Below are 27088 nucleotides of genomic sequence, written 5' to 3'. Positions count from 1 at the left end.
TTTTTTTTTGAGACAGAGTCTCACTTTGTTGTCCAGGCTAGAGTGAGTGCCATGGCGTCAGCCTAGCTCACAGCAACCTCAAACTCCTGGGCTTGAGTGATCCTTCTGCCTCAGCCCCCCGAGTAGCTGGGACTACAGGCATGCGCCACCATGCCCGGCTAATTTTTTATATATATATCAGTTGGCCAATTAATTTCTTTCTATTTACAGTAGAGACGGGGTCTCGCTCTTGCTCAGGCTGGTTTTGAACTCCTGACCTCGAGCAATCCGCCCGCCTCGGCCTCCCAAGAGCTAGGATTACAGGCGTGAGCCACAGCGCCCGGCCTGATATCTGTCTTTAAATGCTTCAGTAAGTTGTTGACAGTCTGATCACTCCATTATACAGTGGCATTTCCCTCTTTGTCAATAGCAGGTTATCCGCAGATCGATACTTCGGTACCATGTGAATATCCAGTTTCTCATCTTTGCTTGAGCCAGCTCTTTTCCTTAGCGGTTCCAATTTGTTGATTTACTACTTTTATCATGCCCTTTATATTATTAGTTGTCATTATTCTGTAAAGAAGAGTTGTCCATTATCATCTTGGCCTGTTTTGTTTCCTTGAAATATAGTTCCTACTGGAAAGGCAGGACAAATGATTAAAATTTTCCAATAATTACCAGGTATTAGAGTAAGAAGTTTCTTTATTAGCAACCTCCAGTGGTGACATGAGTGATGTGTGTATGTGTGTGTGAGGGAGAGAGTTTGGAGTGTTAGGGATGGAAATCAGGAATTCAATTTTGGACATGTTAAGTTTCAGATGTCTCTTAGATATCCAAGTATAAATAACTGGTAAATAAATAAATCTGAGAAATAAGAATAAAGAAATCAAGAGAAAGGGCTGGCCTAGAAATAGAAATGTGGATATCACGTATAGCAAAAGCAATCTTAAGCAAAAAGAACAAATTGGGAAGCATCAATTTACCAGACTTCAAGCTATATTACCAGGCTACAATAACTAAAACAGCATGGGACTGGCCCAAGAACAGAGACATAGACCAATGGAACAGAACTGAGAACCCAGATATAAAACCATCCTCATATAGCCATCTAATCTTTGACAAAGCAGACAAAAACTTACAGTGGGGAAAAGATTCCTTATTCAATAAATAGTGCTGGGAAAGCTGGATAGCCACATGTGGAAGACTGCACAGGATCTGCACCTTTCACTTCTCACAAAAATCAACTCATGGTGGGTAACAGACTTAAACCTAAGGTGTGAAACTATAAGAATTCTAGAAGAAAATGTTGGAAAAACTTTTTTTTTTTTTTTGAGACAGAGTCTCACTCTGTTGCCTGGGCTAGAGTGCTGTGGCATCAGCCTAGCTCACAGCAACCTCAAACTCCTGGGCTCAAGCAATCCTTCTGCCTCAGCTTCCTGAGTAGCTGGGACTACAGGCATGAGCCACCATGCCCGACTAATTTTTTCTATATATTTTTAGTTGGCCAATTAATTTCTTTCTATTTTTAGTAGAGACGGGGTCTTGCTCTTGCTCAGGCTGGTTTCAAACTCCTGACCTTGAGTGATCCACCTGCCTCAGCCTCCTAGAGTGCTAGGATTACAGGAGTGAGCCACCATGCCTGTCCAGAAAAACTCTTAAAGACATTGGTAGGCAAAGAATTTATGAAGATAGATCTCAAAGGCAATCACAACAACAGCAAAAATAAATAAATAGGACCTGAGCAAATTAAAAAGCTTCTGCACAGCCAAGGAAATTATTACGAGAGCAAACAGACAACCTACAGAATGGGAGAAAATATTCACGTGTTACACATCTGATAAAGAGCTGCTAACTAGAATCTATATAGAACGCAGGAAAACCAGCAAGAAAAAAATCAACCATATCAAAAAGTGGGCAAAGGACATGAAGAGAAACTTTCCAAAAGAAGATAGACTAATGGCTAACAAACATATGAAAAAATGCTCAACATCTCTAATCATCAGGGAAATGGAAATCAAAACCACAATGAGATTATCATTTATCTCCAGTGAGAATGGCCTTTATGAAAAAGTCCCAAAACAATAAATGTTGGCATGGATGTAGAAAGATAGGAACACTCATAGACTGCTGGTGGGAGTGCAAACTAGTACAACCTCTGTGGAAAGCAATATGGAGATACCTCAAAGAGATACAAGTAGACCTACCATTTTGATCCAGCAATCCCATTGCTGAGCATCTACCCAAGAGAAAAAAAGACATTCTATAAAATAGACATCTGCACTCGAATGTTTTTAGCAGCACAATTCACAATTGCAAAGATGTGGAAACAACCCAAGTATCCATCAATACCTGAGTGGATTAATAAAATGTGGTATATGTATACCATGGAGTACTACTCAGCTACAAAAAACAATGGTGATCTAGCACCTCTTGTGTTATCCTGGATAGAGCTGGAACCCATTCTAAGTGAAATATCCCAAGAATGGAAAAACAAACACTACATGTACTCACCAGAAAATTGGTTTTAAACAATCAACAATTAAGTGCATATATAGTAATAAGATTCATTGGGTGTGGGCAGATGGGAGGGGGAGGAGGGGATGGGATTATATATACCTAATGGGTGTGGTGCGCACCCAGCAATGGACATGCTTGAAGCTCTGACTCAGGTGGGGCCAGGGCCATATATGTAACCTAAACATTTATACTCCTGTAATATGCTGAAATAAAAAGCAAATTAAAAAAAAAAGAAATGTGGGTATCAAAAGCATATAGAAGCCGGGCGCGGTGGCTCACGCCTGTAATCCTAGCTCTCTGGGAGGCTGAGGCGGGCGGATTGCTCAAGGTCAGGAGTTCAAAACCAGCCTGAGCAAGACCCCGTCTCTACTATAAAATAGAAAGAAATTAATTTGCCAACTGATTTATATATGTAAAAAATTAGCCGGGCATGGTGGCACATGCCTGTAGTCCCAGCTACTCGGGAGGCTGAGGCAGTAGGATTGCTTGAGCCCAGGAGTTTGAGGTTGCTGTGAGTTAGGCTGATGCCACGGCACTCACTCTAGCCTGGGCAACAAAGTGAGACTCTGTCTCAAAAAAAAAAAAAAAAAAAAAGCATATAGATGCTAGTTTAGAGATATGATACTGGATGAAATCATCAAGGGCCGTGTATAGAGAGACAAGAAAACCAAGGACTGAGCCCTGGGCACTCCAGTGTTAAGAGGTCTAGGAGAAGAGAGGAATGAGCAAAGATGGTAGAGGAGGAACAAACATGTAAGACAAAAATAAAGAGATTGTGTGTGGCATTTTGGAAGCTAGATGCAGGAAGGAATGACTGACTCTGTCAAATGCCTCTGATAGGTTTTTAAGGACTGAAAACTGACCATTTATCATTAGGGAGGTCAGAACTAGCAATTTTGGTAGAGTTGGGGTGGTATTAAGAGAGAATGAGAAGAGCAGAATTGTAGACAGTGAAAATTGACAACTTAAGTAATTGCTGCAAAGTGGTGTAGACAGATGGGGTGGTAGATGGTAAGGGTATTAGTTTCAGGAGAGATTTTTTTTAAGTTGGGAGGGAGAATATATTTATATGCTGATGGTAATGATTGAGTAGAAAGGAATACTGGTGATAGAGGAGAGAATTATTGGAGTAGTGTTCTTGAGTAGGATAGAGAGAGTGGAATTTAGTGCTTAAGTGGTTGAATTGACTTTATATATGAGCACAGAGAGTTCATTTATAATAAGAGGTGGGAAAGTAGCATATGTAGGTACAGTTATTAGTAGATAGATAGGTGTGATTGTGGGAGTTTGTAGAAGTCCAATTGATCTAATTTTCTCACTGAAATAGAAAGCAAAGGTCATCAGGTAAGAGAAAGTTTGAGAGTGGAGGTATTGGAGGTTAGGAGAAAGGTAGGAGGTCCAGTTATATGCCAAATGATGATGTTTTGGTCAAGAAAGCACTATATATATGATAATATATGACAGTGGTCTCATAAGATTAATATGGAACAGGAGTGCATAGCTGAAGAAGAGGCAAGAGTAAAGGAAACCGCTGGAGAAGAACCCCCCAAGAAAATTCATAGGGAAGGGGTTAGCAGAAGCTTTTGAAGACCTCAGCAAACTCCTTAGAAAGTTTGAAAACATGGACACCCAACACCAAAAGGTTTTCATTAATAGAAATGTTCATTTTGTGTTATTTGCTTATAAACAAATCTATGATGAAAAAAAGAAACCAAACAAATCACCATGGACATATTTCTGAAAAGAATGATACTTCCTTAATAAGAGCTTCAGGCAGGTCCTTCAGGAGATATTCCAGAGGAAGGCATTGTTATCATAGGAAATGACAGCTCCATGCCCATTATTGTCCCTGAAGAACTTCCAGTGGGACAAGATGTGGAGGTGGAAGACAGTGGTATTGATGATCCTGGCCCTGTGTAGGCCTAGGCTCCTGTGTGTGTTTGTGTCTTAGTTTTTAACAGAAAAGTTTAAAAATTAAAAAAAAAAATTAAAAATAGAAAAAAGCTGATAGATTAACAATATAAAGATTTTTGTACAGCTTTACAGTGTGTTTGTGTTTTAAGCTATGTGTTACTGCAAAAGAATCAAAAGTTAAATTAAAAAGTTTATAAGGTAGGCTGGGCATGGTGGCTTATGCCTATACTCCTAGTACTTTGGGAGGCTGAAGCAGGAGAATCGTTTGAGGCCAGGAGTTTGAGACTAGCCTGAGCAACATAGTGGGACCTTGTCTCTACAGAAAATACAGAAACTTAGCTGGGCATGGTGATGCATACCTGTAGTCCCAGCTACTTGGGACATTGAGACAGTAGGGTTGCTCAAGCCCAGGAGTTTTAGTTTATAGTGAGCTGTGATGATGCCACTGCACTCTAGCCCAGGACAACACAAAAAAATTTAAGTAAAGTTATAGTAAGCTAACTTAATTTATTATTGAAGAAAAAAAAATTAAAAAAATAAATTTAGTGTACAGCATTTATAAAGTATACAGCAATGTCCTAGGCCTTCATATTCACTCACTCACTGACTCACCCAGAGTAATTTCCAGTCCTGCAAATTTTATTCATGGTAAGTGCCCTGCACAGGTGTGCCATTTAAAAAAAATCTTTTATGCTGTATTTTTACTGTACCTTTTCTATGTTTAGGTATGTTTAGATACACAGATACTTAGCATTGTGTTAAAATTGCCTGCAGTATTCAGTACATTAACATGCCTTACAGGTTTGTATCCTAGGAGCAACAGGAAACTACCATATAGCCTATGCAAATAGTAGGCTATGTATATATACTCTCCAGGTTTGTGTAAGTACACTCTATCATGAAGTCACCTAAAGATGCATTTCTCAGAATGTATTCCTGTTGTTAATCAATGTATGACTATAGTTGAATGAACAGATGGGAATGACATAGAGTATGATTGGCCGGCAGCATTAAGGGCCTACTTAAGTCCAAATATATGAAATTGATATTATAGAGGAATTGTAACTGTTGATAATAAGGCTTAGGATATGGAGTGAGTGGTTGAGATAGAGTAAGGGAGAAGATCTTTGGAAGAGAGGGGTTCAAGAGAACCAAGAGGCCACATGGTAGAAGGATCACCTACATGCATATGAAAATCTCCAAAAGTTAAGGAAGGAGTAGAGTTGGAGAGACTGACAGTGATCTTAGAAGCTAAGATCATTGCAAAATGGAGGGCAGTAACCCAGGGGTCTGGATGGCAACAGCAGGACATCATTGAAAATGGCATAAGAGGGAACTAGAGAGTGCTGTCCCTCCTTAAAAGCAACTGATGAACTGGTAAAAACTGTACATTAACTTTGAAGAGCTCTAGAATATAGTAAAAACAAAACACAAAACAACAAACTTAAAACACTAAGGAAAGGGCTTGGGAAGAATAAATCCACTGCTTTGGAGTAAGAGACTGCTGTGGCATTTTAAATTGTCTGCCTACTATCCCCTACACCCAGATGAGTGGCCATGATGATAGAAATCCTCTGGTGCAGGTTGCTAATGCCAGAGGGAGCAAAGAATTGATCTATCTGGCTGTTCCCCAAAGGACTCCCACAAGGGCTTGCCTTTGTTTCTTTTGACTGGGAGTGTTCCCAGGGCTGGGGCAGCTTTCGCCGAAAGTATTAAAGGTATTACAAGGCTGTAGCAGCTTGGAGCAAGTGACAACATTTGAGACAAATAATAGACTGGAAAGCCTTAGAATGAAGATGTTAGAAAAGGAGACTCATGGGGAATGAGGGCTTTCAAAAAGTTCCCACATATACTGGGAAATTAAGAAGGTTGTGTAGGTACCCAGAACTGGGTACATGCTTAGAAAAGGCCTGAGACAACCCTAAGCTTTCTCCTCTGGTTGCTATTCAAGCTCTGAGCAAGCAGAAAGTGAAGACTACGGCTGAGTGGTAAATGGTCTGGCCAAACATTGAGAAGTGCACCTATACAGAGCCAGTCTGCAAAGACTGGGAGGATATTTGTACTCATTATTGCGTGTGTGTGCGCCTACTCTCTCCCTGTGTGTGTACCCCCTTCTCCCCCACCCCCTTTTTTGCTCTAGGCCTTTAAGAAAACTGAATATAATAGTTGGCCACTAAGCTAACAGAACATAGCTTTTAATGTCCACACATGACAGAAAATACAGACTTTACAAAGAGTTTAGAAAAGTCATAGATATGCAAACAACTCAAAACAAGCAGCATCCACTGACTCCTGGGGAGGAGAGAATTTGATTTCCATAGTTGTCACGTTATATTCAATATGTCCAGGGTTTCTTTAATTAAAAATATTTTTTGAAGACAGGGTCTCACTCTGTCACCCAGGCTGGAGTACAGTGGCACTATCATAGTTCACTGCTACCCCAAATTCCTGGGTTTAAGCAATCCTCCTGCCTCAGCCTCTCAAGTATCTGATATTACAGGTGCAAATCAAAGAACATTTCTATATCACCTGGTAGTGTGAGGCATCTGAGGAAAACAGCCATCATTTTACTGGGTTACAGTGGTGGTGGTGTTCTGAGGGTGAGCCAGACTCTGTTTGAGCACCAAGGGGAAGGGAACCTTTAAGGTGCGGTCTGGATATAGGGGGTTTTGCTGAGGATAGATTAGGAATTCCAGAGGATTCCATGGAAGTGTTTCAAGGATGTGGAGAGGCAGGGTAGGACAGAACAGGAATTGTGCATAACAACATGTGGATCAAAGTGCGGGAGTTGACTTCTGACCTGGGAGTCTGGGGCTTCTTGTGGTGATTCATCTAAACAAGGATATAGAATAATGAAAATGGTCCTGGTATATTCAAGTCAGGTATTAGAGGTTGTCAATAAGATAAATAAGCTTTTGTGAGTTTGCTCTGAGACCCTGACTACCATTTGTTTTTAGTGTAAAATGCTTTGATGTTAAATAACCATTTATAAACATTTAGAATTAAGAAATTATTGTCGGCTGGGCAAGGTGGCTCATGCCTGTGATCCTAACACTCTGGGAGGCTGAGGCGGGCAGATTGCTCGAGGTCAGGAGTTTGAAACCAGCCTGAGCAAGAGCGAGACCTCGTCTCTACTAAAAATAGAAAGAAATTAATTGGCTAACTAATATATATAGAAAAAATTAGTCGGGCATGGTGGCGCATGCCTGTAGTCCCAGCTACCCTGGAGGCTGAGGCAGTAGGATTGCTTGAGCCCAGGAGATTGAGGTTGCTGTTAGCTAGGCTGATGCCACAGCACTCACTCTAGCCTGGGCAACAAAGCCAGATTGTCTCAAAAAAAATTATTTTCGAATTGAAGACTTCTTATCTGTCTTAAAAAAATACAGTGAAACAATGCCTTCTTTAAATGATATGTATTAGTTTGGTTAGCTTCATATTTTATGTGTATAATATCCATGACAATTATGGGAAGAGCCTTACCTACAAAGGCCTCGTTTTCAGTATTGAGTAGAATCAGGACATAGTGTATTGTCACTGCTTTCATCTGACCCCAACAGTTTAAAAATTAACTTTGAAAATTGATAGCATTCAAAGATCCTTGTGTTTCTGTGTAGGGTCCTCATGGCTGGCCTGGAATTGACTTTGTCATTCTATATTTTAAAAAATGTTGACTTATCCATCTATAATATGTATGGACTCCTGTTTTTTTTTTTTTTGAAGGAGAGATCAGTTGATAAGTAGATATACTTAGCATAAAACCCAAGAAATAAAAAGTATAGGGAGAAAATATAAAGCAAATGCAGATGGTTCTGCATTTCCACATTTGTCAGTCTTGTCTATCTGCCTCTCCCCTGAGAACTACTTCAAAAAACAAGAAAACATGCATATAAACAGAAACACAGACTGAATATTATTCAGCATAAATATAAAATCTATTTTATTTAAATATTAACATGTATTTAAAAATGTGTCCATTTTTGAAACTACTTTCCTTGTGTTCTTCAGAAGATGGTCCAATGTGAAAAGGGATGTTGACATGCTAATCTTTGTTCTGAATTCAGATGTTTGGTATGATAAAGAAGAGCAATAAAGCTTATTCTTAGCCTAGAGAATTTGAGCTAATGGTTCTTATTTATTGGTAGGTAAAGGATATTGTTTTAATTGTTGTACTTTGCACTAAATAGAAACTTTTCTTTTATTTTTCAAGGAACCAAATGGTGAGACTCCATCATCTTTATACAGAGTTGCAGCAGTACTTCTACAATTTAATCTTATTGATTTAGATGATCTTTATGTACATGTAAGTCAAGTGGGCTGCTAAGAATATTTGGTTGTCCATCCCAGGGGTGGGGAAGAGGAATAGGTACCCATATTGCACTCCAAGGTTGGTTCTAGGTTCTGAAGTCTTATGTTTTAAAGCCCTAATACATTATTGCTTTGCATTTACTTTATAAAGTAAATGAATTTAATTATTTTGTTTGGCAAACTGGAAATGAAATACATTTTAAAGCCCTAATACATTATTGCTTTGTGTTTTCTTTATAAAGTAAATGAATTTAATTATTTTGTTTGGCAAACTAGAAATGAAATACCTTTGGTTACCTTTACAGAGTTCATGGTTGACTATGAAGTTCTCAAGTTTTTAACTGTTATCATGTGTCATAGGGAGTGAGTCCAAGTTCTAGCAAACATAGTTTTAGGCTTGTCTATTATATATGAGTTATGGAAAATATGGGATTACCTGTATACTACTTCTTTTTTTTTTTTTTTTTTTTTTTTTTTTTTTTTTGAGACAGAGTCTCGCTTTTTTGCCCAGGCTAGAGTGAGTGCCGTGGCGTCAGCCTAGCTCACAGCAACCTCAAACTCCTGGGCTTGAGTGATCCTTCTGCCTCAGCCTCCCAGGTAGCTGGGACTACAGGCATGCGCCACCATGCCCGGCTAATTTTTTTATATATATATATATATATCAGTTGGCCAATTAATTTCTTTCTATTTTTATAGTAGAGACGGGGTCTCGCTCTTGCTCAGGCTGGTTTTGAACTCCTGACCTTGAGCAATCCGCCCGCCTCGGCCTCCCAAGAGCTAGGATTACAGGCGTGAGCCACAGCGCCCGGCCTGTATACTACTTCTTTCTCTCTAAAATATTAATTTAGGCATTCAGGATGAATGGGGAACTGTTAGTATATTTTTATTTTTAGTATGTTAAAAATATTTTTCTTGTGTTTTTACTGAATAATAAATGACTACTATTGTGCTTTTGTCGCTGGATCCAGGATGTGTAGAAGAGCTTGTGATTGTGATAGATGACCTCTAGTTTAGCAATAATTTAGCTATATCACTTTGAAATGTCTGGTCTTTTAGAAGTTTTTCTTTTATTAAGTTTTTCATTAGGATATCTATGAACTTAAACTTGTCCAACGCTCACATCATCTTCACTGCCTTTGGAATCACTTTATAACTTCCTTACCTGTCTTTGCATACTGTGGCTACAGAGTTGAGTAAAACTGTATCTCAGTCATAGCCTAGCAAAGGATAAAAAAAAAATTTGCATTATGTCATAAGTACTCTATTGGAGGTATTCACAAAGTGCTGTGGGAGCCCAGGGTAGATAGCGACCATATCTGTCTAGGGGGATTTGAAAGACTTTTCCAAATTAGTGATGTGGAATGGAGATATTGATAGATAAGTAGGAATTGTCTAGGCTTCAATGGTAGAAAATTTTGTAGGTAGAATTAACTGAGTATTAAGATAGGAGACTTGAAAGGGCTTTATTATCCCCTGATGGTTAACATCAGGAAGTTCAGAGTGGTTGGAGCCTAGGGTGGTACATAAGGGGATTGAGGATGGAATAGATTTGGGCTAAACTGTGAAGGGCTTAAGTGACATAGTAAGGAGTCTTGAGTTTTCTCTTGGGAGTAGAGAGCTATTTCGTATTTAAAGAAGAGAAGCAATGTATACAAACTGAGAGTCTGGAAAATTCATCAGAAAAGGGAGAATTTCAAGGCATATTTAGGAGTTTACATGGAAATGTTGACTGGCATAACAAATGGAAAGTATAAAAATGATAGATTTATTACTGATATGTTCGAGTTTAATAATAAATGCAAGCAGACTAAGTGCTTCTGTTAAGATGACACATTGTTAGATGGGATTACAAACCAGTTTATTTTTTATATGAGACACAGCTAAAACTTAAGGTTAAAGAAATGCTGAGGCCAGGTGTGGTGGCTCAAGCCTGTAATCCTAGCACTCTGGGAGGCAGAGGTGAGAGGATAGCTGCAGCTCAGGGGTTTGAGACTAGCCTGAGCAAGAGTGAGACCCAGTCTCTACAAAAAATAGAAAAATTAACTGGGCATGGTGGCTCCTGCCTGTACTCCCAGCTACTTGAGAGGCTGAGGCAAGAGGATTGCTTGAACCCAGGAGTTTGAGGTTGCAGTGAGCTATGATTATGTCACTGCACACTTTAGCTGGGGCAACAGAGTGAGACTCTTGTCTCAAAAAAAAATGCTGAAAGTAAAAGGGGTAGGGAAAATATTGTAGGGAAATTATTATTGTTAGACAAGTTAGACTTTTTGGCAAAGAGATAAAGATGGTCATAACAATAAGGTTGTGTTCACTAGGAAGATAAAACAGTTCTAAGTTTACATGCACCTAATAACATATTTTCAAAATATATAGAATTAGAAATTGAGAGAACTATAAGAAAAAAAACATACAGTTTGCCCATTGGAGGCAGTTGTAGTACTCTAGATATAGGATGAGGACCTATGCCAGAAAAAATATGTTTGATTGCCAGGGAGATCATACAGAATGAGAAAAAGTCTTGCTTACCTCCTGAACAGTCCATAGTGACTTCTCTCTCTCCCTCTTTTTTTGACTGAATGGGATGAAGTCTGTAATATTTAATATTTCACTGTATTTTCTTTATTTATTGATTACTTTGCATCAAACTTAGCTACTGAAATACATTATACATTTCTAGGGGGCAGGAACACTTCTTTTTATAGCTCATTATAGTACCTAGCAGAAACTACTAAGTAATGGTTTGTTAGCTGTATTGTTCTTTGTGTTGGGTTATTTTATGAAATGTCTACATTAATCATCTTCCACTCATACAAAGCGGCTATACTTGAGATACTTGAGCCTTTTTCATAATGGAGGGTTGACTATGCACATGTTACTTTCTCTTTTGCAATAAACTAGAAACTAGTTTGTGACTTAAGTCAAATAGGCACATAGAAAATGTGAGATGTCAAGTTCTAATAATTTTTCTTTTTTTTTTTTCTTTGAGACAGAGTCTTTCTCTGTTGCCTGGGCTAGAGCATCAGCCCAGCTGACAGCAACTGCAAACTCCTGGGCTCAAGCTATTCTCTTGCCTCAGCTTCCTGAGTAGCTGGGACTACTGGCACGCACCACCACGCCTGGCTTAATTTTTGTTCTGTTTTTAGTAGAGATGGTGTCTTGCTCTTTCTCAGGCTGGTCTCGAACTCCTCAGCTTAAGCAATCTTCTTTCATCGGCTTCCCAGAATGCTAGGATTACAGGCAATTAGCCACCACGCCCGGCCACTAATAATTTTTCTACTTTAAATTTTTCATTTAGAAGATTCAAATTTACTATGTAATTTAATAGCTTACCTTTCCCAATTTGGATCCAACTCCCAATTTGGAGTTTGGCCTTTAATGGGGAAATATTTTTAATGGAACAGTTGCATATTTTCTTGGGTAAACTAACAAATTCAATGGTAAACATCACCATTATGCTATTATATTACTTTAGAACCTCTGTCAGACATGAAACTGCTACCTGATTTTAAAAGATATATAAAAGTCAGGTACTTAACCCTGTCGAATTATAATAACTGAGAGAAAGGTTAGACTTCTTATTTATAGTTTTATAAATTGAGGATAGTATTTGCTTTTTATATTATTATATAGCAAGTAGTTGGTATAGCTGCTTTATGAAATTTTAATGAACCATTTTTAGCTTCTTCCAGCTGATAATTGCATTATGGATGAACACAAACGAGAAATTGTGGAAGCTAAGCAAATTGTTAGAAAACTTACAATGGTTGTGTTATCTTCTGAAAAAATGGATGAACGAGAAAAAGAAAAGGAAAAAGAGGAGGAGAAAGTAGAGAAGGTATGTAATTCATTCTAATAATATTAACATTGTCTTCTGGATTTAGAATTATGAAATTTAACTTCTACCGTGTTTCCCCGAAAATAAGACCTACCCATAAAATAAGCCCTAGCAGGATTTCTAAGCATTTGCGCAATATAAGCCCTACCTCCAAAATAAGACCTAGTGATGGGTGTGGCTACGCAGCATATCTGCACAACCCATCCATTTCCTCACAGAGCAGTAAAGACGAGCAGCCCTTTTCATCTGCCCCGTGAGAGCTCTATTGCTCGACATGAGAGACTGGGGCCAGTGGTTCTAAAGCAAATAAAGTCGCAAGAAATTCAGGATAGAATTTGGGGTTTGGAGAGTTAGGATGTTCCAGAAGAAGACAACTTAACTATATTTGAATAAATGTAGATTGTTTTACCATACTTAAAAAAAATAACACATTCCCTGAAAATAAACCCTAGGGTATCTTCTTGAGGAAAAATAAATATAAGACCCTGTCTTATTTTCAGGGAAACACAGTAATAGTTAATCAGCTTATGGAAGCACAGTTTCTTAATTTTGATTATGCTGAAACCTGATTTTTGGAATACTCATTTGCAACATTGTTGTTTTTAATCTGAATGACACTTTCTCAAGAGAAGCTGCCGTATCTTTTTCTTACATAAATTTCAAATTGTATTCTAAGTAAAATCATAAAATATGGTGACTTTATTTGTGCTCTATGTTTTAATGTCCCTCAGATCCTAAAGGGAGTCTCAAAGATGATCAATTCTGGTTTCCTGTGGCACAGTATAACATTAAGTAGAACTTAATTCCAAGTCCATACACTGTAATGACTGTCTCTGCTAAGTGAAAAAGCAAATCCTGTTGTTTTTTTCAGTAGCCAAAATTCTTGATTGTACTCTCAGGAAAGTACTATTCAGTTTCCCATGAATGGCAGCTATTTTTGCTGTATGTTATTGTGTTGCTTAGCTCAATTTTTAAGTGAAAAAGTATTATGATTTCTTGATGCCTGTACCCTAAATATCTTTGCTGTGACTATTCATTTTTAGCCACCGGACAACCAAAAACTTGGTTTGTTGGAAGCCTTGTTAAAGATAGGTGATTGGCAGCATGCACAGAACATTATGGATCAGATGCCTCCATACTATGCAGCTTCACATAAGCTAATAGCCCTTGCTATTTGCAAGCTCATTCACATAACTATTGAGCCTCTCTACCGAAGGTATGTTATTATATACTTTACTAATCATTCAGGTAGAAATAGTTTAGGACTACAAACAAAAATCTGTATGTATATTTATCTTGTCTCTTCAAACCAAGCATATATTTCAGTATGTTTTATCAAAATAAAAGAACAATTCACAGAGTGTATCTGTCTGATATATATTAATCAGTGACTTGTCTTCTAACATCTAGACTGGGTGTTCTAGGACACGTGCTACAGTTTAGTCTTAAAACTATAGGTTAGACTTCTGGTTTGGATTGGCTCCATGGAGAATGAAAACTCCATTTTTTCTATGTTTGACTTTTTCTCCTCTCTTGGGGGACAGAGAATTCTTGAGGTTTTTACTTGGAGCAATTTTTCTTTATCCTGAGTTGAGTGGCTCTGAGTGAGGACTTTACTTTTCTGCTTGCCTTATCTCTCCTGGCATATAAGGCTGCTGTTCTGGAAATTACTAGTGCAGCCTCTTTCATCATCCCTAGTTACTGTGTCAACCAGTCCTCTAGCCCTCAGCCTACTTATAGGATACCTAGGAACAGTATTGGCAGCAGCTCTGGCTTCAGCCCCACAGATCAGAGCCTGCCTCAAAAGCCCCCGCCTTGTGACTTGTGCATAGCTACTGGCTGATGCCTTCAGTGCCACCTGGGCTGTGGACCACGAAGGCTTCTTCACAGAGAGTGACCCCTGTGACTCCACAGTGGGACACCTGCTCAGCAGATGAGAACTCTGGGCATGCTGTCCTTTTTAGTGTTAAACCCTCTTTCATTATGTGGTTTACCATCCCTACCACCACCTCCTCATGTTCAGTCAAGTAGTGGAAACCAGATTGAGAAATGTTGATTGACTGGAATCAGTGTTGTTACGTCCATGTTTTTCTGTTTCATCTGCCAGTGTCTCTGCCAGTGTCTCCATCCCTTGTTCCCCATCCCCATATCTATATTCCTGATGCTGGCCAAGTTTAAAAACAAACACATATAATGTGTGTTTAATGTTACTTGAAATCTGCACTTCTGTGATTTCTTTTTCTTAAGCAGATAAATTTGGAACAATTTCCTCTGAGCTGATTTTTTTTCTAATGAATATCGTTTTTGTGTTTTTCTAACAATCGAGATTTATCTGATTTAATACAATTAGGCAAGAATAAAATATAGAAAGCAAATATGAGCAAGAAAAGTTTAACTTAACTTGTTAAGATGACTGTGTTAATTTAAAATTATAGGTATTGTGTAGTGTATTTATAAATTTTACTTCTTTTTATAGAGTTGGCGTTCCTAAAGGTGCTAAAGGCTCACCTGTTAATGCTTTACAAAACAAGCGAGCTCCCAAACAAGCAGAGAGCTTTGAAGATTTGAGGAGAGATGTGTTCAATATGTTCTGTTACCTTGGTCCTCACCTTTCTCACGATCCCATTTTATTTGCAAAAGTGGTGCGCATAGGCAAGTCATTTATGAAGGAGGTTAGTAAGACTTTCCTTCCTAGCAGAAAACTAACTTTTGAAATGAAAATGTTCTGAGTATACTTGTGTTATCTATCAGTATCTCTAGAAACATAAATATGAACGTAATTTAAGAAAAGGTTATGCCGAGTGAGGTTTGTGGAAAATCCATTGTGTTCTAACCATGGATACATATACACATTCATATTCATTCTCTCTCTCTCTCTCTCTCTCTCTCTCTCTCTCTCTCTCTCTCTCTCTCTCTCTCTCTCTCTCTCTCTCTCGTTGCTTAATGACAAGTGAGAAATGTGTCTTTAGGCAACTTTGTTGTGTGATCATCATACAATATAATTATACAGACCTAAGTGGTATAGTCTACTATATACCTAGGCTATAATGGTATATAGCCTATTGCTTCTCGGCTACAAACCTGTACAGCATGTTACTGTACTGAATACTGTAGGCAATTGTAACACAATGCTAAGTATTTGTATATCTGAACATATCTAAACATAGAAAAGGTAATGCATTGCACTATAATGTTTATGTCACTAGTTGATAGGAATTTTTCACTACCATTATAATCTTAAGGAACCACTGTCATATATGCAGTCTGTGTTTGACCAAAACATCGTTATGCAGTGCATGACTGTATATATAACCCAAATCTAGCCTACATTATTAGTCAAGTCCTCCACACAGGAGAATAAGCTTTGGAAAAGTAGCTGCTTTTTGAATTCCCTTAAAATTAGTGGTTACTTAGTATTCTTTTCCTTTATTTGTCTTCTACTCATTTTCTTGGCTATAGTTTTGAATCTTTAATGTTATTTGTGTAAAGTCTCTTCAACTTCAGGCTGTTGAGGACTGATTCTTTTATTTTTTAAGTGAGTTTTTTATTGAAATAAAACACATTTACAGAAAAATGTAGCTCAATGATTTTTCTCAAACTAAACACTCATATATCGACCACCAAAATCAAGAAACAGAACAGCACCAGGAATCTATGATCTCCCTCATATTCCATTCTAGTCACTGCACTATGCACAACCATCTATGCTACTTTTTTGTTCTTAAAACCAGCTTTGAGGTATCATTTACATACAGTAAACATCTACAATTTTACGTGTATAATTTGATTAGTTTTGAAAATGTGTATAGTTATGTCCACCACCACAATCATGATATAGAATATTTTCATCCACGTCAGAAAGTTTCCTTTTGCCCTGTTGCAGTCATTTCCCTTCCTCCTTTGCTAGTTCCTGGCAACCTCTGATAGGCTTTCTGTCACTCTAGTTTTGCTTTTTCTAGAACTTCATATAAATGAAATTATATACTATATACTCTTTTCTATCCAGTTTCTTCTACTTAAGCTATTGTGATTCATCTAAGTTGTGTGTGTCAGTAGGGTTTTTTTTTTATTGCTGAGTAATATTTTATTATATAGACATACTAGAGTTTGTTTATCCATCTACCAGTTGGCATTTGGGTTGTTTCTACTTTAGGGCTATTATAAATAAAGATGCTTTGAATATTCTTGTATAAGCCTTTTAGGGGGCATGTGTTTTTTTATGTCCTCAGGAGTGGGATTATTGGGTCACATGAGTAAGTGTGTATGTTTACCTTTAGAAGATTGCCAAAATGTTCCAAAGTGTCTACCATTTTGCATTCCAGGGAGAAATTGTATGAGACTTCCAATTGCTTTTAGTCATTCTAGTGGGTATGTAGTGGTATCTCATTGTGCATTTAGTTTTGTTTCTCTGATGGCTAGTGATGTTGAACATCATTTTTATTTGCCATTTATAGTCATCTTTACTGAAGTGTCTGTTCATATCTCTTGTTCATTTTTAAATTGGATTATCTTTTTATTACTGAGATGTAAGAATTCTTTATATATTTTGAATATAAGGCCTTATCAGATATATGATTTTTTTTTTTTTGAGTTAGAGTCTCACTCTGTTGCCCAGGCTAGAGTGCTGTGGCATCTACCTAGCTCACAGCAACCTCCAACTCCTGGGCTCAAGCAATCCTACTGCCTCAGCCTCCTGAGTAGCTGGGACTACAGGCATGCGCCACCATGCCCAGCTAATTTTTTCTATATATTTTTAGTTGGCCAATTAATTTCTTTCTATTTTTAGTAGAGACGGAGTCTCACTCTTGCTCAGGCTGGTTTTGAACTCCTGACCTTGAGCGATCTGCCCGCCTTGGCCTCCCAGAGTGCTAGGATTATAGGCGAGAATATATGATTTTGAAATTCTATTTTAGTCTGGTTTGCCTTCTCATTTTGTAAATTGCCTTTTAGAAAGCAAAAATTTTAAATTTTGATTAATTCCAATTTAGCAGTATTTCTCTTTTATAGTTTGCTTTTTGTGCTCTAAGAAATCTTTGCCCAGCCCAGGTTCTTGAAGCTGAAAAGAATACATGATTTCTTTTCAGTTGTAAAATAAGACAACCAAAAGAACATCTAGAAATTGTTATAAGCACAAATGCAGGTGTTTCCAGTGTTTGGCGAATGTATCTAATTTTAATTGTAGATAATAGTGACTGTATAGAAAAATTAACAGTTGTATATTAATCCTTTGACACCTGAAATATTTGACTTGACTTTTAATACTTGGCTAATACATGGCTTTTTTTGTTTTGTTTTGTTTTTTTGGTTTTTTTTTTTTTGAGACAGAGTCTCGCTTTCTTGCCTAGGCTAGAGTGAGTGCCGTAGCGTCAGCCTAGCTCACAGCAACCTCAAACTCCTGGGCTCAAGTGATCCTCCTGCCTCAGCCTCCCGAGTAGCTGGGACTACAGGCACAAGCCACTATGCCCGGCTAATTTATATATATATATATATATATATATATATATTAGTTGGCCAATTAATTTCTTTCTATTTTTATAGTAGAGACGGGGTCTCGCTCAGGCTGGTTTTGAACTCCTGACCTTGAGCAATTCGCCCGCCTCGGCCTCCCAGAGTGCTAGGATTACAAGCGTGAGCCACCGTGCCCGGCCTAATACATTGTTTTTAATGTTTGCAAATTTACATGGTGTAAAGGTACTCTAAATAAATTTGTTGTTAATTATTACTATATCATTTATTATATAACATATAAAAAGGAAACTTTTCATTTCTATATGTTGAGAACATTTCAAGTCCTCTCTTTTAGTTATTTTGAAACATACATTGTTGTTAACTGTAGTCACCCTGCTATTGAACGTAAGAACTTATTCCTTCTGTTTAATTGTGTATTTGTACCCATTAACCAACCTCTGCCTCCCCCACCCCACCCTTCCCAGCCTCTGGTATCTATCATTCTGTTCTTTACCTCCATGAGATCAACTTTTTTAGTTTCCACATATGAGTGAGAATATGCAATATTTGTCTTTCTGTGCCTGGATTATTTTACTTAACATAATGTCCAGTTTTATCCATGTTGCAGCAAAATGATGTAATCTCGTTCTTTTTTTTAATAGCCAAATAGTATTCCCTAGTGTATATATACCACATTTGTTTATCCATTTGTCTGTTGATGGGCACTTAGGTTTAGTCCATATCTTGGCTCTTGTGAATAGTTCTGCAGGAAACATGGGAGTGCAGGTATCCCTTTGATGTGCTTATTTCTTTTCCTATGAATAACTACCCAGTAGTGGGATTGCTTGTAACAAAATATCACATGTACATGTACATGTAACAGGTACAAATATTTGTATCAATAAAAATTAAAAAAAAGTAAAATGGAAGTATAACAGTGTTTTACTATCTTGATCCTTATTATCTGAAAAGGATGAACCATATTAACTAGTGCCTGCTCAAAGACCAAAAGGGTTGTGTTTTCCCAGCATCTTATCAGGAGGCACATGAAGTCAGTTTGTTCCATTATTGGTGATGTTAACTTTATTAATTGTCTTCTCTGCCAGGTTTCTCCACTATACAGTTACTATGTATCTTGTGGAGGACATACTTTGAGACTAAGTAAATAGCCTGATTCTCATCATATTTCTACCCACCTAATGCTGTTGTTTTTAATTGAAATGTGTTTAGTTTGTAAGTATCAAACTTGTAAGCAGGAGACCAAACATCCAATGGAAGTCCTATACATAAACATGCAAGATAAATAGTTGCTAGAGCTGTCACTCCTACCCCCTTCTCCATTCTGTCCTAGTTGTGCATGGTTCTTACCCCAACTCCAATTTATTCTTGCAGAGGTAGAAGAGCAAAAGGGAAGAGAAAAATGTCAAAATAGACCACTGGGGGCTAGTGTGAGAAGAAATCTGTATTTTCTCATTACTAGGGTTGTGGTAGAAGAGTGAATCTTTCCAATGATCTGAGCTAGAATTTTGGTTCATTTTTGCCCATAAAATTTTTTACTATGACAAATCATTTGTTGTGTTTATAGGTTTAAAAGGCTTTTGTTGTCTAGTTTGGAATTCAACTAGGATTTATAAGATTGCTTCTAAAGGGTGAATGTGACCTTAATTCCAAATACTGTATTTACAGTTAAATTTCTTTAACAAATCTTATCTAAAAGTTTGGAGTTGTTCGTATATATAGATTATGCATACTTTTCAAAAGTGACTATGTAGTTATACCAGATATCACTTAACAGAATATTCTCCCAGCCAATAGTTATTTGTAATCATTTATTTCTCTAATTATGTGTATTATTTCTTAAATTTGAGGTATGTAGTATAGGACTAACTTTCTATTTTTTTTTTCTTTTTTGGGACTTTCTAGTACAGTGATTCTGAAACTTTAGCATGCATCATCATAACCTGGAGGGCTTTTTAAAACACAGATTGTTGGGCCCCATGCTCAGAGTTTCTGATTCAGTAGGTCTGAAGTGGCACCTGAAAATCTGTGTATCTGACAAGTTTCTTGGAAATACTGCTGCTGGTCCAAACACCAAACTTTGAGAATTGTTGTTCTAGTGTATAGACCGATTTTGATCTTTGATTCAGGCTTAAGGAGAGAGGGAGGGTGGTGACTCTAAGAATAGTTTGAAATGAAGAACATATTTTGCTATCATTAAATTTTCTTTAATTGTAGAGCACTAATGTGCTCACCTGACATACTTAAAATGTTTTTGGCCAGGCGCAGTGGCTTACACCTGTAATCCTAGCACTCTGAGAGGCCAAGGCAGGAGGATCGCTCAAGGTCAGTAGTTTGAAACCAGCCTGAGCAAGAGCGAGACCCCCGTCTCTACTAAAAATAGAAATTAATTGAACAACTAAAAATATATATAGAAAATATTAGCCGGGCATGGTGGCACATGCCTGTAGTCCCAGCTACTCGGATGCTGAGGCAGGAGGATTGCGTGAGCCCAGGAGTTTGAGGTTGCTGTGAGCTAGGCTGATGCCACAGCACTCTAGCCTGGCAACAGAGTGGGACTCTGTCTCAACAACAACAACAAAAAAAAGTTTTTGGCAAAGCCTACACCCTTTTAAAAATTAGATTTTATTTTTTTGAGCAGTTTTAGATTCACAGCAAAATTGAGAGGAAGATACAGATATTTCCTATATACCCCTTTTGCCCACATATGCATAGCCTCCCTCTTTATCAACAGCCCCCACCAGAGTAATACATTTGTTAAAAATGATGAGCCTATGTTGGCATGTCATCACCCAAAGTACATAGTTTACATTAAGGTTTGCTGTGTTGTACATTCTAGGGGTTTGGACAAATGTATGATGACATGCGCTTAATATATATAGAGAGAGTACTCTTCAATCTTGTTACACATTCTTTTTTTTTTTTTGGAGACAGAGTCTTGCTCTGTCACTCTGAGTATAGTGGCATCATCATAGCTCACTGGAACCTCAAACTCCTGGGCTCAAGTGATCCTCCTGCCTCAGTCTCCCAAAATAACTAGGACTACAAGTGTGTGCCATGATGCCTGGATAATTTTTTTTATTTTTAGTAGAGACGGGGTCTTGCTCAGGTTGGTCTCGAATTCCTGAGCTCAAGCAGTCCTCCCGCCTTGGCCTCCCAGAGTGCTAGGATTACAGGTGTGAGCAGCTGCGCCCAGCCACCATTATATTATTATACCAGAATATTTTCGCTGCCCTGAAAATCCTCTGTGCTTGGCCTGTTCATCCCTCTGTACCCCCAGCCGCCGATCTTTTTACAGTCTGAATAATTTTTCCTTTTTCCAGAATGTCATATAGTTGGAATTATATAGTATGTAGCCTTTTCAGATTGGCTTCTTTCATGTAGGAAAATAATATACATTTAAGTTTCCTCTATATCTTTTCATAGCTTGATGGCTCATGTCTGGCTGTATCATTTATCCATTCACCTACTGAAGGGCATCTTGGTTGCTTCCATGTTTTGGCAATCATGAATAAAGCTGCTATAGGCATCCATGTATAGGTTTTTGTGTGGACATAAGTTTTTCATCTATTCTGACAATCTGTTTTAATTACAATTAAACAGTTGATGTTTAAAGTGATTATTGATATATTTTGATTAGTATCTATTATATTTCTTATCGTTTTCTATCTTTTGTCCTTGTTCTTTTTTTTTTAAGATTTTATTAGTGCATTTACTTTTTTTTTTTTAGGAGACAGGTTCTGACTCTACTGCCCAGGCTGGAGTGCAGTGGCATGATCATAGCTCACTCTAACCTCAAACTCCTGGGCTTAAGCAATCCTCCTGCCCTAGCCTTCCGAGTAGCTAGAACCATAGGCTTATGCCACCATGCCTGGCTAATTTAGAACTGTTTTCTTTTTCTTTTCTTTTTTTTTTTTTTTTGAGACACAGTCTTGCTTTGTTGCCCAGGCTAGAGTGAGTGCCGTGGCGTCAGCCTAGCTCACAGCAACCTCAAACTCCTGGGCTCAAGCTATCCTACTGCCTAAGCCTCCTGAGTAGCTGGGACTACAGGCATGGGTCACCATGCCCAGCTAATTTTTTTCTATATATATTAGTTGGCCAATTAATTTCTTTCTATTTATAGTAGAGATGGGGTCTTACGCAGGCTGGTTTTGAACTCCTGACCTTGAGCAATCCGCCCGCCTCCCGGAGTGCTAAGATTACAGGCGTGAGCTGCCGTGCCTGGCCTAGAACTGTTTTCTTTTTATTTCCTTTTAGTTTCTACACACAGCATTGAAAAATTTATTATTATTACTATTATTTTTGTAGAGGCAGGGTCTCACTATGTTGCCTAGGCTGTTCTCAAACTCCTGGCCTCAAGCATTCTTTCCACCTCAGCCTTCCAAAGCACTGGGATTATAGGTGCGAGCCACTGCGCTAATTGAGCATTTTATTTGATTCCATTTTCTCCTTTTTTAACTTTTTTTTTGGTTGCCATAGAGTTTTCAATATATATTTACAATTAATCCAAGTCCACTTTCAAATACATTATTGCGCTTCATGGGTAATGTGACAGAATAGTCCTAATTCTTTCATTCCGACCTTTATATCATTATGCCATTCATTTTACTTATCTGTCTACACACACACACAGAGGCATACATAATCAAATACATTGTTGCTATTATTATTTTGAACAAACTGTTACCTGTTATGTCAATTAAGAATAAGAAAAACAAGGATGAAAAATTACCTGTTGGGTTCAATGTATACTATTTAGGTGATAGGTGCACTAAAAGTTCAGGCTTCACCACCATACAATTCATCTATGTAACAAAAAATCATTTGTACCCTCTAAGTCTATTGAAATAAATTTTTATGTAAGAAAAAAGAATAAGAAAAATTAGAAGTTTTTATTTTACCTTCACTTACTCCTTTTTCAGTGCTCTTCCTTTCTTTATATAGAGTTTTCAAGTTTCAACCTTTATCATTTTCTTTTCCTCTGAAGAACTTTAGCATTTCTTACAAGGCATGTCTACTGGCAACGAAGTCTCTCAATTTTTGTCTGTCTGAGAATGTCTTTATTTCTCCTTCACATTTGAAGGATAATTTCACAAGGTCCAGAATTCTAGGTTGGTCAGTATTTCATTCCACTCTCTTCTTGCTTATGTGGTTTCTGACAAGAAGTCTGTTAAAATTCTTTGCTTCTCTAAAGGTAAAATATTCCCCTTCACCCCTAGCTTCTTTCAAGATTTCTTTTTCTTTTCTCTCTTTTTTTTTTTTTTTTGAGACAAAGTTTTACTGTGTTGCCCAGGCTAGAGTGCTGTGGTGTCAGCCTAGCTCACAGCAACCTCAAACTTCTGGGCTCAAGCAATCCTTCTATCTCAGCCTCCCGATTAGCTGGGACTGCAGGCATGCACCACCATGCCTGGCTAATTTTTTCTATATTTTTAATTGGCCAATTAATTTCTTTCTATTTTTAGTAGAGACAGGGTCTTGCTCTTGCTCAGGCTGGTTTTGAACTCCTGACCTTGAGTGATCCGCCCGCCTCTGCCTCCCAGAGTGCTAGGATTACAGGCCTGAGCCACTGTGCCCTGCCAAGATTTTTTCTTTATTTTTGGTTTTCTGTAGTTATGGTATATATAGTTTTAATGTGATACATGATTATATAGTTATGATACGTTAGGTTTTTTTGGGCATTTATCTTGCTTGGTATTCTGAGCTTCCTAGGTCTGAAGTTTGGTATGTCATTAATTTGGGGAAATTGTCAGTCACCATTGCTTCAAATATTTCTTCTCTTTCTTTCTCTCTTCTCCTGGTATTTCCGTTATGCATATGTTACGTTTTTTTGTACTTGCCCCTAAGTTCTTGGATATTCTGTTTTTTTCCAGTCTTTTTTCTCTTTGCTTTTCAGTTTTGGAGACTTCTGTTGAGATATTCTCAAGCTCAGAAATTTTTCTTCAGTCATGTCCAGTCTACTAATAGCTCATCAAAGGCATTCTTCATTCTGTTACAGTATTTTGATATGATATAGCATTTCTTTTTGGTTCTTTCTTAAAATTTCCATCTATGTGCTTACATTGCCCATCTGTTCTTGTATGCAGTCTATTTTATCCATTTGAATTCTTAGCATATTAATCATAGTTGATTTAAATTCCTGGTCTAATAATTCCAACATCCCTGCCATATCTGAGTCTGGTTCTCATGCTTCAAACTGTCTTTTTTTTTTTTTTTTTTGAGACAGAGTCTCACTTTGTTGCCCGGGCTAGAGTGAGTGCTGTGGCGTCAGCCTAGCTCACAGCATCCTCAAATTCCTGGGCTCAAGCAATCCTCCTGCCTCAGCCTCCCAAGTAGCTGGGACTACAGGCATGTGCCACCATGCCTGGCTAATTTTTTCTATATGTATATTAGTTGGCCAATTAATTTCTTTCTATTCGTAGTAGAGACGGAGTCTCACTCTTGCTCAGGCTGGTTTCAAACTCCTGACCTCGAGCAATCTGCCCTCCTCAGCCTCCCAGAGTGGTAGGATTACAGGCCTGAGCCACCGCGCCTGGCCCAAACTGTCTTTTTAAATGGTGTCTCTAAGAACTATGTTTTTTGCATTTTAGTGTGCTTTGTAAGTTTTTCTTGATTAGCAGACATTATGTACTAGGTGAAAGGTACTGCTGTAAATGTGTCTTTAGTAATATGGTGGTAAGGTGCGGGGAAAGGGGAAGCATTTTATAGTCCTGTGGTTAGGTCTTAGTCTTAGTGACCCTGTGCCTTTGGACTGTGAACTTTACAAGTGCTTCTCAGTTCCTCCTCACCCTTTAGGATGATGAGTGGACTAGAGTTGGGTATTTCCTTTTCACCCAGGTAAATTAAGGTCTGATAAAACTGCAGCAGGTTAAGCTCTGATTAAATGGTTTCTCCTGAGGTTAGACCTTGTTAAGGAGAACAGAATGCTCTGGCAAATTTTAAAATGGTTCCTTTTCCCTACCTGTGCTTAAGAACCAGGTTGAGTTGGAGGTAAAACTCAGAAGTGTGTGTGTGTGTTGAGGGGTGGGTGGAGGGCTTACCTATGACTGTGTCCCACTGGAGTTTTTCTACTCTTAGACTTGTCCACACTAAGCCCCCAAGCAATCCATCAATTATAGTTTGTGTTTTCCTACCTGGGCACTGGTTCCTGTGGAAGTTTCTGCTCCTGTAAGTTGTGATTCTCTGTATTTGCCCGTCTCTCCAGTTTTGGGGGCAGCGATTTGCCTTGTGACCTCACTTCTCTTACAGATCTAAGAAGAGTTATTATTTAGTTTGTTCAGCTCTTTACCTGTTGTTAGGACAGAGTGGTGCCTTTCAGGTATCTTATGTGCCAAACCAGAACCTGGAAGCCAGCAACTGCACACTTAAAGATGATGAATTCCTTGTTGCTTTTTTTGTAACTAACTGATGTTAATGGATTAAGTTGTTTATGACAGTGATAACTAATATTAATTGAGCTCTTACTCTGTGCCAGGCTGTATTCTAAGTGCTTTACATTAATTAGCTAATTTAATCTTTACCAAATCCTTTGTCCTCTGGGTTTAGTAGCTTGTCCCAGGTCACATATGGGACAGAGTTGTGATTTCAACCCATGTATTTTGGCTTCATATCTGACTAAGGTCAAAACCACCATACTATACTGCCTATACAAATGTAGTATGTCTGAAAGTGAAGAAATGATAGGTCCTCTAAATTGTGCAATTCTTTTTTTTTTTTTTTTTGAGACAGAGTGTCACTTGATGTCCCTGGGTAGAGTGCAGTGATTGTAGTCCCCGCAAGTTCCAGGTCCTGGGCTGTGAGCGATCCTCCTGCCTCAGCCTCCCAGGTAGCTGGGACTATAGGTGTGTGCCAGAGTGCCTGGCTGGGTTTTGTGTATTTTTTTGTGTGTGTCTTTTTTTGTTTGTTTGTTTCCCATCTCTAGAGACGGGTTTCACTGTGCTCAGGCTGGTGTTGAACCCCTGAGCTGCAGCTATCCTCTCGCCTTGGCCTCCCAGAAAGCTAGGATTACAGAAGTGAGCCACCATGTCTGGCCTAAATTTTGCAGTTCTTTATTTGCTATTTTAAGTTATATCTGTATTAGTGATGCTTTATTTATCTCCTGTAATCTCTCTCTTCAACCTATTTATCTCATCTCCAAGTTTTATTGAGTTCATTCTTAATACTTTTTTCCTGTAACTATGTATAGATACTTGTGGAGAATCTACCTCTGTCCTTTGATTTGTACTTTCTTCCAAACTAAATTCATTTGTCTTTTATTTGCCTTTTTTTTTTTTTTTTTTTGCTATTTATGTTTCCATAGCTGCCACACCATTCTTTTTATCTTGATATGGGTTGTTTTGTTCAGACCAAATATTCTTTCTGATATAGTGTGAGTGAATCTTCATACCCTTCCCACCTTGTTTTTGACTATTTCCCCATCCCTGCCAAGTCTAACATTTGAATATCAGGTTCTGTTTTCAATTTTTTCTGTAGTCTAGGATAGGGGAGTAAATGAGCTTGGCTGAGGCTAAGTATAGCCCTCATTTAGAGAACCTCAGTTCTGTTTTCTTCTTGGAGATCCTTTTACCTATCATATAGTAGGCACACCCAACTAAGTGTGTATCCAAGTCTCTTGGACTTCTTTAAATTCCTTCACCCATCTAAGCACAGTGCTTTTGAAAAATAGCAAGCCTTGGCAGCTGTTTATCCCTTTGCCAGAGTCCTGCTGGGCTTCTACTCAAAAGGATTTTTCCTAAAGCTGCCTACAGTATTTACCTTGCAGGCAACATTGCTTGCCTAAAGGATTTTATTGATTTAACCTTCCTTGCTTAGTACTACTTCTGGTGTTTGAATTAGAGGCAGGAGCAATACCGCAATACCACATTGTCCGTACTACCAGAATCTTGTTTGGGTCCCCCCTCCCTACCTGAAGTTAATAGCATAGGTTCCTCTTTTCTTGCATGGTTGCTGGTGGTGAATTTGGGACATTAAAGAAAACATATTGTTCATTGCTTTAGGAATTGGAGGATAGAGATTTTTGTGTTTATGCTTCACTCTGCCACCTTAATTCATTTGTCTGGATGTTACCTGCTGTTG

At 38.1% G+C, this 27088-nt stretch overlaps 1 protein-coding gene across 6 annotated transcripts in view; it reads left to right on the top strand.

Annotated features, from left to right (window-relative positions):
* The window catches only part of THOC2 (THO complex subunit 2), a 122611-nt gene that overhangs the window by 48115 nt on the left and 47408 nt on the right, over positions 1–27088 (top strand). For all 6 annotated transcript variants that reach the window (XR_001149201.3, XM_012745650.3, XM_012745648.3 and 3 more), the window contains 4 exons: positions 8618–8710; positions 12395–12550; positions 13594–13766; positions 15027–15222. Coding sequence is in view for 5 of the 6 variants with exons in the window: in XM_012745650.3 (XP_012601104.1) it covers positions 8618–8710; positions 12395–12550; positions 13594–13766; positions 15027–15222 (618 nt within the window). In the remaining variant the exon portion in view is untranslated. The remainder of the gene's footprint in view (positions 1–8617; positions 8711–12394; positions 12551–13593; positions 13767–15026; positions 15223–27088) is intronic.

Source organism: Microcebus murinus, chromosome X, assembly GCF_040939455.1.
Source record: "Microcebus murinus isolate Inina chromosome X, M.murinus_Inina_mat1.0, whole genome shotgun sequence".
Taxonomy (NCBI): domain Eukaryota; kingdom Metazoa; phylum Chordata; class Mammalia; order Primates; family Cheirogaleidae; genus Microcebus; species Microcebus murinus.
This window is presented reverse-complemented; position numbering and strand designations above follow the sequence as displayed.